General features: G+C 45.5%; 1 protein-coding gene across 2 annotated transcripts in view; it reads left to right on the plus strand.

Annotated features, from left to right (window-relative positions):
* Window positions 1–9,136: 9,136 nt before the first annotated feature.
* Window positions 9,137–14,351, plus strand: part of CSAD (cysteine sulfinic acid decarboxylase) — a 77,447-nt gene continuing 72,232 nt past the window's right edge. Inside the window, exons 1-5 of one of the 2 annotated variants that reach the window (XM_073662935.1) lie at window positions 9,137–9,182; window positions 10,074–10,173; window positions 10,526–10,662; window positions 13,183–13,309; window positions 13,415–13,505. In XM_073662935.1, the coding sequence (XP_073519036.1) occupies window positions 9,138–9,182; window positions 10,074–10,173; window positions 10,526–10,662; window positions 13,183–13,309; window positions 13,415–13,505 (500 nt within the window). In that variant the 5' untranslated portion in view covers window position 9,137. Of the gene's footprint in view, window positions 9,302–10,073; window positions 10,174–10,525; window positions 10,663–13,182; window positions 13,310–13,414; window positions 13,506–14,351 lie in introns of both variants that reach the window. The other variant, XM_073662936.1, reaches the window with a different exon arrangement.

A 14,351-nucleotide genomic window follows, 5' to 3' on the forward strand; every position in this document is an offset into this window, starting at 1 on the left:
GCTTGTCAACTTGGTCACACTATATAAATCCATGCAACCGGCATGGATTTATATAGTGTGACCTTAATGAATGGTTAAAAATAAAAAAATAAATGTATAGTTACCCTCCGATGCAGGGGTGGATTAAGAGTAGCAAGGGCGCCGTGCAGTTTAGAAGGCGTGCCCCCCCCCCACACACCTGATGTATCACGTGACATGTCACATGATCCCCTGTGATAGTTCACGTGAAATTAATTTGGCACAATATTAATTATAATAATTTTTTTTAGGCTGTGTGCCCACTATGCGTTTTTTAAGCGTTTCCGCAGCAGCAATTCCGCTGCAGAAACGCTTAAAAACGCTTGGTAGAAGGTCTGCCATGTTCCCCAATGATAATCCGCATGTGCTGTGCACATGCTGCGGAAATTTCCGCTGCGGATTATCATTGCGGAAAATACGCAGCACTACCAATTATTTTGCGGAAGCGTGGCGCTTTCGCCGCCATTGACTTGCATTGGAACACATGGAATCCGCATCACTGGATCTGTACATGTAGAATCCATGCGTTTCAATATGCGGATGGTACCTGGGTTTGGAGAAGAGGAGACTCTCCTCCGGACCCGGCTACCATAGAACCTGTAAAAAAAGAATAAAATAAAAAATAAATATTATACTTACCTTCTGATGGCCCCCGGTGTCTTTATCCGATGCGTCCTGGCTTGCCGGCAGCTCGCGATGGTCTGAAAAGGACCTGCCGTGACGTAATATAGTCATGTGATGGGTCACACGACCGCTGACGTCGGCAGGCCATCAGAAGGTACTTATATATTTATTTTTTACCATTCTTTTACGGTCACACTATATAGATTCATGTCGGTTGCATGGATTTATATAGTGTGGCCAAGTTGTGAAGCACTTTCCAAGTGATGCTAAAATCGCTTGTCAACCCACATGCGGAAATGCATGTGAAGAACGCTTCACATCCGCATGTCCCTGGCAGGAAAAACACATGTAAAATCCGCATGTACAATCCACATGCGTTTTTTCTGCCAGGGAGATGCAGAAACGCTCAGGAAAAATCCGGAGCATTTCTGCATCATGAGCACTTAGCCTTACATTAATTGTATGACTCAATATTGAGCACACGTAGCCATCTATACACAGCAGGAGGCCGCATGGCGCCATCTATACACAGCGGGAGGCCGCAAGGCGCCCCCCCAGAGACAGCAGGAGGCCGCACGGCGCCATCTATACACAACAGGAGGCAGCACGGCGCCATCTATACACAGCAGGGGGCCGCACGATGCCATCTATACACAGCGGGAGGCCACACGATTCCATGTATACACAGCAGGGGGCCGCACGGCGCCATCTATACACAGCGGGAGGCCGCACGGCGCCATCTATACACCATGGGAGGCCGCACGGCGCAACCTATACACAGCGGGAGGCCGCACGTCGCCATCTATACACAGAGAGAGGCCGCACGGCGCCATCTATACACAGCGGGAGGCCGCACGGCGCCCCCCCCCAGAGACATCAGGTGGCCGCATGGCGTCCCCCCCAAGAGACAGCAGGAGGCCGCACGGCACCATCTATACACAGTGGGAGGCCGCACGGCGCCATCTATACACAGCTGGAGGCCACACGGCGCCATCTATACACAGCAGGGGGGCACACGATGCCATCTATACACAGCGGGAGGCTGCACGGCGCCATCTATACACAGCGGGAGGCTGCACGGCGCCATCTATACACAGCGGGAGGTTGCACGGCACCATCTATACACAGCGGGAGGTCGCACGGCGCCATCTATACACAGCGGGAGGCTGCACGGCGCCATATATACACAGCGGGAGGCCGCACGGTGCCCCCCCCATAGACAGGAGGCCGCACGGCGCCATCTATGCTCAGCAGGAGGCCGCACGCAGTCACGCACGCACACAAACATATACAGACATATACATACACGCATAAACACATTTGAAACACAAAAATACATATAAACAGACATCACACAATGATATCTGCCTGCACACACACACACACATATATATACACACACACACACTCACCATCCCCCGTCTCGGCTCCAGTCCTGCTCTTTTCCGGTGTAGCACTGCAGGCCGGGCGCGCACTGCGTGACGTCACAGCTAGGAGACACGGCCGCGCACAGGGCCGTGTCTCCTACCCCCCCGCCACTGTCTGCCGGTATGTGCCGCGGCGCCGCACATATAATGAGGACAATCAGGCCATAGACACCCAGGAGCGCCGGGCCCCTTGGAGCCTCGGGGCCCCGAGCGGTAGCCCAGATCGTCCTCATTATAATCCGCCTATGCTCCGATGGCCCCCACAGTCTTGATTCCCTCCGTCCCGGCTGCCGGCAGCGATAGAGTGAAGGACCTGCCGACGTCAGCGTCGCATGACCCGTCACATTACTGTGACGTCAGCGCAGGTGCTTCATTCCATCGCGAACTGCTGCCAAGCAAGGAGGAGCGCACCGCGGGCCGCCAGAAGGTAAGTATATATAGATTTTTTATTTTATTCTTTTTTTTACAGTTTTCAATGGTACCCAGGTCCGGAGGAGAGACTCCTCTTCTCTAGACCTGGGTACCATCCGCACATTAGAACTTATGGAGTGCGCATCTACTTATGCAGTGATGCGTAATCTATGCGATCTAATGCAAGTCAATGATGGTGAAAACGCAGCGCTTCCGCAAAATAATTGGTAGTGCTGCGTTTTTTTCCGCAATGATAATCCGCAGCGGAAATTTCCGCAGCATGTGCACAGCACATGCGGATTATCATTGGGGAATATGGCAGGCCTTCTACCAAGCGTTTTTTAAGCGTTTCTGCAGCGTTTTTGCCACTGCGGAAACGCTTAAAAAATGCATCGTGGGCACACAGCCTTAATGTCTCTAGGTCCCTGTTTAACAGCAGCTGCAAAGCTCTTCTTAGTGTCTGTAAGTCCCAGTATACCAGCAGCTGACCTGACAGTTCCCTGTGCAGGTGTTCCATGTGGAAATTGCAATATGTAGATCTGTTATGTATATGATGTCTGTCTATGTGCTTAGAATTGGAAGGCATCTTATATTGGGCAGAGATGACGTCACTGTGGAGTACGGCATGTTCTGAATTCTGTCCTGTAACACCAGACCTACATTCCCAGGCATAAAAATGTAGTTTGGAATTATTGCAATAATCTTTCTGGGAAAAAGATCAAATTCGTGTTGTTTACTTGATGATAAAAGCTTAAAAAATAAAACATAATTCTAAATCTCTACAGCAAATACACAGATGCAGCCATTGAGCCATTGCTGATAAATGGGAGATGGCGATAATTAGAGCACGCACCCCAATCCACTCCAAAACACCCTGCTGGGTTTACGCACACAGCCATAGTATACTACAGCTGCATTTCCCTGTACCATCTTATTCACACAGCACTCAACTGTAAAAGATGGAGTTTAACCCCTTCACGACATTCGCCGTACATGTATGGCACAAGTAGGAAGCCAGAGTATGGCTGTGTATTACAGCCAGAACCTGCTGCTAACAGTCGCTGGTGCAACGGTGTGCCTCCTGTGATTGACAGTGGCATTTAACAGGTTAACAATCTCTGAGAGCGGCATTTAGCACATGAAGGCATGCATGTGCTTCATACTCTCCGCCCATCGGCGCACCCGTGACATGATCGTGAGTCGCCAATGGGTTGTCATGACAGCTGGAGGTCTGCTGATGTCCCGTGCCTGTCATTATACAGCCCCTTTGAAATCCTGCATGTACCAGGCTTCGAAGGAGACCGCGATTTTTGCTATATGCAGCGATGTTTATATACACAGTTGAAACCAGAAGTTTACATACACTATATAAAAGACACATATGCATGTTTTCCTCAATATCTGACATGAAATCAGAATAAACATTTCTCGTTTTAGGTCAATTAGGATTACCATAATTTTTAATATTTGCCAAATGCCAGAATAATGAGAGAGAGAGAGAATGTATTAAGGCATTTTTATTACTTACTGCAAAGTCAAACGTTTACATACACTAAGATTGCTATGCCATTAAAAAATTCTGGACTGCCCATATGATGATGTCATGTGTTTGGAAGCTTTTTTGGCAACATCTGAGTTAATTAGAGACACACCTGTGGGTGTATTTTAATGCACACCTGAAACACACTGTTTCTTTGTGTAGCATCATGGGAAAGTCTAAAGAAATAAGCCAAGATATCAGGAAGAGAATTGTGGACTTGCACAAGTCTGGTTCATCCTTGGGTACAATTTCAAGATACCTGAAGGTGCCTCGTTCATCTGTACAAACCATTATTTACAAATAAAATGGGAATGTCCAGCCATCATACTGCTCAGGAAGGAGACGGGTTCTGTGTCCCAGTGATGAACGTGCTTTGGTCCGACATATGCATATCAACCCAAGGACAAAAGCAAAAAACCTTGTGAAGATGATGGCGGAAGCTGGTAAGATTGTGTCAGTAACCACAGTGAAACGAGTACTGTATCAACATGGGCTGAAAGGCCACTCTGCCAGGAAGAAGCCATTACTCCAAAAGAAACATAAAAAAGCCAGATTAATGTTTGCAAATGCACACAGGAACAAAGACCTTAATTTTTGGAAACATGTCCTGTTGTCTGATGAAACTGAAATTGAACTCTTTGTGCATAATGACCATCGTTACGTTTGGAGGAAAAAGGGAGAACCTTGGAAACCTAAAAGCACCATCCCAACTGTGAAACACGGGGGTGGCAGCATCATCTTGTGGGGTTGTTTTGCTGCAGGAGGGACTGATGCACGGCATCATGAGAAAAGAAGATTATGTGGCAATACTGAAGCAACATCTCAAGACATCAGCCAGGAAGTTAAAGCTTGGGCGGAAATGGGTCTTCCAAGTGGACAATGACTCAAAGCATACTGCCAAAATGGTAACAAAGTGGCTTAAGGATAACAAAGTCAATGTTTTGGAGTGGCCATACTACATGGATAACTATGGGCTCTGCATTATACTACATGAATGACTATGGGCTGTGCATTATATTATATGAAGGATATGGGCTGTGCATTATATATGGAGGACTATGGGCTGTACATTATACAGCATGGATGACTAACAGCTGTGCATTATATTTTATGGATGACTATTGGCTATGCATTATACTACATAGATGACTATGGGCTATGCATTATACTATATGAAGGATATGGACTGTGTATTTTTTTTTAAAATAATAATTTGTATTAATTTTTAACTTATATAGACACATAATAAACTTTTACAATCCCTTTGGTTATCATTTACAATTGTCATCTAGTTGTATGGTCATAACAACAAATATATGTGATAAATCAAGCCCAAATTATCTTCCCCTCCCCCCACATGCAGATAAAACAAAAGATATAATCAAAATTCACATACATAGAATCTTTCCTTTCCTCTCTCCTTGTGCAACACTTTTATTTTCCTTTTTAAAATAACCCTACTTTATCTTCCAGCTATTAATAAACATTCAGTCAACAGCATGAGCTCATAGTACTTTTAGCTTTCCCAGAGTCCCCTCTATGTCTTCTAGTAAGTACCTGGTGTGTTTGTATAATGTTTAAGCAAAAAACATTTCCATTTTATCATAAGTGTTCTTATCATTTTTTCTTTGTCACGTTCTGCTTCTAACCATTCCAGATGAAACAACTCTTTCAATTGACTTATTATAACTTTCCTGTTCGGGGTGCATTCATTTAACCAGAGTCTTAATATGCTTCTTTTTGTTATAAGACATACTGAATGGAATAAAGGTGTCAAATTTTCCTTTTTTCCCTTTCTCTGCTGTATATCCCTATCTCCCTTCCCCGAACAAATATGGAAAAAAAGGTAGGGGGTGCAGTGCAACATTTCCAATGCCCATAGGCTATGTGCCCACGATGCAGAAATGCAGCATATTTTTTCCGCTTCTCCCTGGCAGGAAAAACACATGCGGATTTTACATGCATTTTTCCCGCCAGGTAGAAGCGTTTGTGAGGCGTCTTTGCATGCATTTCTGCATGCGGGTTATCAAGCTCTTTTCCAAGCGATTTTAGCATCACTTGGAAAGTGTTTGTCAACTTGGTCACACTATATAAATCCATGCAACCGGCATGGATTTATAGTAGTGTGACCAAGTTAGTTAAAAAAAAAAGAATAAGAATGGTAAAAAAAAAAAAGGATTATACTTACCTTCCGAAGTCCTCCCGGTGTTTTCTCTGCTGCGTCCGGTGTCTTGGGCGGCTCGCGGTGACGTCATTGAGTCATGTCACAGGTCACATTACTCAATGACGTCATGGCAGGTCCTTCACAACAACGCGACCCATACAGCAGACCAGACAGAGGGGAGAAAACACCGGGAGGACATCGGAAGGTAAGTATAATCTTTATTTTTTATTTTAAATTCTTTTTTTACAGTTTCTATGGTACCTACAGTAGGTCTGGATGAGAGTCTCCTCTCCTCCAGACCTGGGTACCATCCGCACATTGAACAGTGTGATATCCGCTTGTGCAGATGCAGTGATGCGGATGTCACGCAAACCAATGCAAGTCAATGGCGGCGATTACGCTGCATGTCCGCAAAATTAATGGACATGCTGCGTATTTTTCCGCAATGATAATCCGCAGCGGAAACTTCCGCAGCATGTGCACAGCACATGCGGATCATCATTGGGGACCATGGGGCACGTATTACCAAGTATTTTTTAAGCGTTTTCGCTGCGGAAATTCCGCGGCAAAAAGGCTTGAAAAACGCATAGTGGGCACTCAGCCATATTGTCTAGCAAACCCTTTATATTGTTCCAGACTACTTGTATTTTTGGGCAACTCCACAACCCATGTAACAAATCTAAGTCTTTAAGCAAACATTTTGGGCACTGCGTTAGGCGGTCTTTCATTTTACTTGATGGTGGTATATTAAATGCTAATATAGCTCTATGCATAATCCTATATTGCGTATCTCTCCAAACCTCACTCAGGATATTTTTCCGAACTTCCTGCCAACCTGACCATATTTTTTCCCTACATCCTCTCCCACTATTTGATTCACCCAAGCTTTAAATAGTTGTATATTATCTCTACTCCCACTCACTACTTTTAGTCCTGTATATAATGTGTGTTAAGGGTCTGGGTGGTGGAACCTCTGTGCTTCGGTGCAAGGAGGGACCAGAGGGGCGTGACTAAGTGCCTACTCAGCCTGACCAACATCACAAGGCGGCTTAGTCGACTCCATGAACCAGGGAGGAACCGGGCAGGTGAAACAGGTGCCACTCTGGGACTGACCTTGTGTGAGAGCAGGTGACTCCCATGGGTCAGGTGGCAGGAACAGACCGGTACAGAGGATGAGAACGGCAGGAAGGCAGACGGGTGGTCCGGGTAGATAAGCAGGCTGGTTCGGCAGATAGCCAGACGGGTGCTCCGGGTTGGCAGGCTGGCGGGCACGGCAGGTTACAGGCAGGTGCTCCGGGTAGGCTGGCTGGCGGGCACGACAGGTAACAGGCAAGTGCTCCGGGTAGGCTGGCGGGCACGACAGGTAACAGGCAGGTGCTCCGGGTAAGCTGGCTTGCGGGCACGACAGGTAACAGGCAGGTGCTCCGGGTAGGCTGGCTGGCGGGCACGACAGGTAACAGGCAGGTAGGCGAGCTGTACTGTTAGACAAATTGGCGGGCTGGACTGTTAGACAGACTGGCGGGCAGAACTGACAAGCAGCGGGACCTGAGGGCTGAAGCAAGTGTTAGCACATGGAACAACAACCTTGCACAGGCACCTCCATTTTGGAGGAGGTGCCTTATATAGGGGAAGTCCTCCGGCCATAGGCCGGGGACTCTTTAGGACGGTGCGCGCGGCCCCTTTAAGAGGGAGGGAGCGCGCGCCCTAAGCACAGTGCCCGGGAAGCTACGCGCAGTGCGCGCCACAGCAACAGCAGGAGGGGAGCAGGAAGACGCCGGACCAGGACCGCGGCGGTGAGGGGAACGGCGTCTCTGCCCGGCAGAAGGCAGAGACGCCGATGCTACAATGTGGATATATTTTGTGTGCCTACTCCAGCAAAAAGTAGTTTATCCATCAAATTTCTTTTTGTTTCTTGTCTAACTTTTATTAGTTGTGACATAATCAAACCTTTAATGTGTCCATACTGCAGGCTGTGTATTATATCGAGGCATTATACTATATGGAGGACTATGGGGTGCACAATACTATATGGAGGACTATGGGCTGTGCATTATACTATATGGAGGACTATGGGCTGTGCAATATATATGGAGGCCTATGGAGGGTGCATTATATTATATGGAGGACTATGGGGTGCATTATACTATATGGTGAACTATGGGGTGCATTATACTGTATGGAGGACTATGGAGAGTGCATTATACTATATGAAGGACTATGGGGGCGCATTATATTATATGGAGGACTATGGAGGTGCATTATTCTATATGGAGGACTGTGAGGGGTGCATTATACTATCTGAATGACTATGGGGAGTACATTATACTATATGTAGGACTATGGGGGCTCATTATACTATATGGAGGACTATGGGCGTGCATTATTCTATATAGAGGACTATGAGGGGTGCATTATGCTATATGAAGGACTATGGGGAGTGCATTATACTATATGTAGGACTATGGGGGTGCATTATACTATGGGGAAAACTATGGTGAGTGCATTATACTTCTGCTATGGGGCCCCATGATGTCTATGTATGCACCTGGTGAGTATAATGGTTTATTTTTTTTTATACATTAAAAAACAGTGGCAGAAAGGGGGACATATACTAGGATGGGGGGGGCCCCGGTCCAAATCTTGCACTGGTGCCCTTCAGACTCTAGTTACACAACTGCCTGGGACACATACTGGGTGAGCAGTCATAAAGGATTAATAAATTATTAGAAAGTTTTTTTTTTATTAAATCTCCTTTATCTTTACTTACTGATAGAATTGGTTGTCCACTACAAGGGTTGTTCTTCCTTTTTCACATAACATAGAACCTGATCAAAACAGTAACGTGTAGCCATTTCTCCTAGATTCACATGCAATTACAATGTGAACATTTACAGACATGTAAGAAATATGATCCTCTGGACTCTTCTGTTGTACTTTGCTCCTTGTAGGTCTCATGTTTAATCACATATCTGCAGGTTTCCTTCTCTACCAGAGGCAGGTAAAACAGACTCCAACTTCACCTGTATTAGTTCATTGTCATAGATATAAGTAGCGGGGTGCCAGGCATAGCAGCTATTATGGAGCCTAAGAGCCACGGCGGCCCATGGTGAGATGCAGGTACTGCAAAGAATACAGAGGGGAAAGGATAAAGGAATGAACGAAGGAAAAGACAGGGACTGGACAGTAACAATCATGAACTTTTTGTGTCCTGAACTGTACAAATAGTCATGGTGGAGTCAGGCGCCATTATATCTTCTGCTTTGGTGCCCAATGATTACTAGTTAAACACAGTTTATTGATAAAAATGGCAGAATTTAATGAGTTGCTTTCAAAGTCTCATTAATTGTCATTAATGAATGTCAAAATATATATTTTTTTCTTCTTCTAGATCTTATGTGTTATGTTTTTCATTATCTTTTGGAAAAAAACTGCAATTATATTACAATAGCATTAAATCTAGTAATATTGAATTTGACCTCTACACACTGGCTTGGAGAGGATGTGGGGTAGGCAAAGTAGGCAGCGACCCAGGGCACCTGTTCAGAGTGGATGCATATTATGGACTGAAGCTGAAAGCAATGCCCTATATTTGAACTGATATGGTAAATTGATAATTTCCCTTTGAGGAATTTCTGTCACAGGAGCTTACTATTTCCAGGAGTCTAATGCAACCAATTAGCACTAGTCTATAGCCGGGGGGCAGCAATGTATAGCATGGCAGGGTGGCCAGTATGTAACACCTCTGGGCATGCCGCACTTTTGGATCCCCTTCTTAGCTCCCTGTGCACTGCTCATACCTGGTGTCCATATAGAATAATAGGAGTGCAAAATTATTTGTGTAAAAATAAATGACCCTTTATCCTGTCATCAGTTTCCCTGTATTGTTCAGAATTACAGATCAGTTGTATATCAAATGGATATTTCCAGAAGTCTATGTAGATTTGTGTCCATTACACGGCGACAGAGGGGACAGAATCCACTTCTAAAAGGTATTTATTAAATTAAAATGTATTTGAAAAAGATTCCAAACATACAAAATAATGGGGAGAAGGAATCCTGTAAACCACAAATCTTTGCAAATATCTGCTCGATAGGAGCACAAAAAGAATCCGAGCCGTCCATGAGACGTCTTCTGCATAAATGCTGACGTCTGTTGTATCCTGCACAGTGCCAGGGGTGGCAGACGGGGTACCTGAATGCATAGTATTAAGTTATAGGGCAGGAGGAGCGCTGCTTCATGTCTGTACAGCAATCCACAGGTTTAAAGGGAACTTGTCAGTGATAACTAGTGATGAACTGATGCGAATAATGAAAAAAGCCATATTAATATATATTTTCAAGGTTTCCAACTGAGCTCGGCAATGGCAAGAAAAAGCTCTTCCCTGCAGGATCACGAAACTGGAGATGAATTCCTAAAAGAGGCTTTTAAGATAATAATGGAGGAGGGTGTGCAGAAAGGCACGGATAGGAATTGTAAGGTAAGAAGTATATTATGGAAAATACTGTGTGGTATCGAGATGATCAACTGCTGTAAAACTCATGTCAATGTGGCACCCCAGGAGCTGGTTGCCACATTGGCATTGCCTCCCTCACAGGGAATGATGCCATGCCTGGAAGAAAGGAGGGGTCCCCTTATCAGGTAACACCAGCATCCAACACATTTCCTGGCTCCAGACCAGAAGGGGGAGCTCTAACCCGGTTTCAGGGGAGCTTCCCCTTTAGATTGGAGCCTGGAGGCGTGGTTTAGAAAAGTCAGTTGGAGACGGGAGAGCGACGAGAGAGAACCTGGGGAGGGGAGCTGTGACCAAGCTCGCCCCAGAAAAAAGCGCCAGAAACCGGACATCGGAGTCCGTGGTTGTTCGAGTACTAAAGTCCCGGCAGCTAAATCCGGAGGCTCAGCAGCATACTAGAGCTCGGAGCCGCCACGATGGAGCGACGCCTGAAAAAGGCTCAAGCTGCCTGCCATACGGGTAAAGATTTAATGATTGCTCAGGAAAGAGGGCCGCAGCATAGCTTTAGGCAGCAGGGCCAAAGAGGACAGCGCATAAGGAAGGCCTACAACTCCACCTGGCGAGGTGGATCCCCAAATTGCTTCTAGGCCACCCGGATCTCCATTACTTTCTGTGATCAGTGCCCCGGTCTGCTCCAGCAAACCTCAAGTAAAGGTACAGGACACCGCCATTCTTGTGTCGTCTGGTCATTATCTGCACCCTCAGTCCTGCACCCCAACATCCATCCAATATACTCCCCTGGGGCCTAGCTCTGCCCTAGGAGAGCTGCACTATCTCAGCTGTGTCACCATCAGCCCCAGTGGATCTGAATAGCAGCGGCGGCCCCCTATAGCCGCACACCACAGGTGGTGTCACAAAACTTTTCCCCTAAACAAACTGTCCTTGCTTTTTAATGACCGCCTAGGGCCCCGGACCGGGTCAAGCCCCCGTGACAATCCCAAGGAACCGACCGACCCGGTGGTGAGTACCCCACGGTCCTAGGGGGCGCGTCATCCACATGACTCCACAGGACTGGTGATGCTAGAATAAAACATAATATACACTCTTCAACATTGAAATTACAATACCAAGAAGGAAAAGTCATGGAATCATGGAAATTAGATTTTCAAAACATCTCATTTTTTTCAGTATTGAGTATGAGCGCCACGTGCAGGAATCCCGCACTTACACTCCTTGGCTTCTATCAGTGAGATTAGTAATGGTGGTCTGAGGAATGTTCTGCTACACTGAATGCACTTGGGCAAATCAATATCCGCTGCTGGCAGCTCCTTTTGCATTTACTGACCGATGATATCTCAGATGTGCTTGACGTAAGACAAGTCCAGAACCGCTGCAGGCCATGGTAGCACATTTAGGCTACGCACAGCAGCACAAGCAACATGCGGCCTGGTGTTTTTTGGTAGAAAAATTACTCAGGGGACGTTTTGAAGAAATGACCATACCACTGAGCTGGAATAAAGACTATACATTATGCCACAACAAATCACAATCCCGGGAGTAGATCCTGTGTGATGACTCCTTGTGTAGGCCTCTTTGTGGCACTGCTCATGTGGACTTGTCAGATTTAATGTATGACATGTAGTGATTCATTCTGTACTGCAAGTGAAATTGGATGTCACATACCAAGCCTAAGGCATCAAACAGTGTCTACACAAACTATAAGAAGGCATTTATACGACACTGGGCTATGAGCCAGACGTCCAGATACAGGTGGTCCATTGACCACACACCACCACTCCCAATGGCTATCATGTTACAGAGCAAGACTGCAATGGATGCTGGAATGGAGGTCTGTACTCTTCAATGCTGAGTCCTTCTTTTGTTCTCTTGTCTTGGATACAATGATAGCCGGAGACTGGCTTGGGGACCAAGTGGTAATGCCATGAAAATGCCTTCTTGATGGACTTTGAAAGTGTCCCAGGATCCATTTTTCAACACAACGCCAGGCCATATGTTGAGCAGCCTGCATGGCCTAAAAGTGCTATCATGACCTACAACATCTCCAGACTTGTCTCCCATCGCCCACATCTGGGACGTCATCGGTCAGCAATTGCAAAGAGAGCTGCCAGCAGCGGATCTTGATGATTCAGAGTGGCAGAACATAACCTCACTGATAGAAGCACAAGCATATTAGTGCATGTATTTCGGTACTTGGCGCTCACACGCAATACTGAATAAATCAAGATGGATATATATATATATACACACATGCACTAAACTGTAACAAGAGGAAGCTTTAATGCAACATCTGCACCAAATCCCTTAACTGCAGTTTACAGTTTCTAATACTGGTGTCTTGAGGTACTAGGGGCTGAGGGGCCTTTGATACCTCAGAACTCCGTATAGGACATATCCAATTACAATATCTAATATGCTAGACAAATAAGGCTTTTTATTTTTCTTTATAACCTATTCGCCAGCCAAGAGCTCGCAGTTAGTTATATATGGAGCTCTGGTCAATATCTTCTCCATCTCTTGCTATTATAGGTCTGCGAATGGATGGAACCAGAGGAGCTAAAGCGCATTCTTGATTTAAGTCTCCGGAGCGAAGGAGAATCTCAAGATGTTTTGCTGGGTTACTGCAAAGACATCATCAGGCTGAGTGTTAAAACAGGTTGTTCTGATGACCCCTGATCCATAGCTCTGCAATACGATTGGATAATTGTTTGGTCATTATGATATAAATTAAGTAGATTGATTACATTATTTTGATCAAAAGGGCACCCACGATTCTTCAATCAGCTCTTCTCTGGGTTGGATCGCTATGCCTTGACTGGCCGGATGATAAGTGAGGCCTTAAACACCAGCCAGTAAGTGGCAGCAAGTTTTTTTTTGTGCCAAATGGTTCATTAAAACATTATGTGAGTGATAAAGACACAGTTGAAGAATCACAAATGTTAAAATATTAGTCCTCAACCTGAAATGTACTATTATAATGTAGTCAGGAGAATACAGAGAGCGATAAGAGAATAATTCAGTACTATATTCCAGTACAAAGAGGACCTGCTAGTCCTGCTGACATTTCCATAAATAATTGTAGTACCCATAAAAAAATATTCTGCAGCATATTTTCTTATAATTTATTTGCTGTGTCGTTCCTCAGTTATTCCTCCTAGAAGTTTATGAATAAATTGACAATTGGATGTTCCCTCTGGCGGGGGGAGTGACAAAGTCAAATAGGCACTTCCTTTTTCAGTGTCATGCTTCTGGATTTGAACCCTTGATTCTGTGTTCTTTGGTTGACGCCTCTTTCCGCGGCGCCACCACAGATACACCTTTTTTTTGGGTGTTTTAGTTCTGTTATCTTTGTTTCAGTCGATTTTGGGTAACAGGTGTTTTAGATTTACTCTGTTTGTCTGTCCTATCACCTTTCGGGTGCAGCTTTAAATACTTTTCCCTACTGGTATTTCCTGCTGGTGAAAGACTTTGTTAGATTCATTCTCTAAGCTGTAGTTTGTGTTGGTTGCAGTTGTTTTGTGTGTGATTTCTTTACTCCTTAGAGAACTACTACTCTAGTGATACTAGGAATTGCTAAAGACATTCAGGGTATGCCACCGTCGAGCGGGGGCACCATTGCGTTATCTTAGGGTGCCAACCTCCACAGTCAGGCATGGACAGACCAGGGTCAGAGAAGCGATTTTACTAGTCTGAACAGG

The sequence above is a fragment of the Phyllobates terribilis genome, unplaced genomic scaffold (genome assembly GCF_046119375.1).
Source record: "Phyllobates terribilis strain yellow unplaced genomic scaffold, ASM4611937v1 Scaffold_2__4_contigs__length_985480577, whole genome shotgun sequence".
Taxonomy (NCBI): Eukaryota; Metazoa; Chordata; class Amphibia; order Anura; family Dendrobatidae; genus Phyllobates; species Phyllobates terribilis.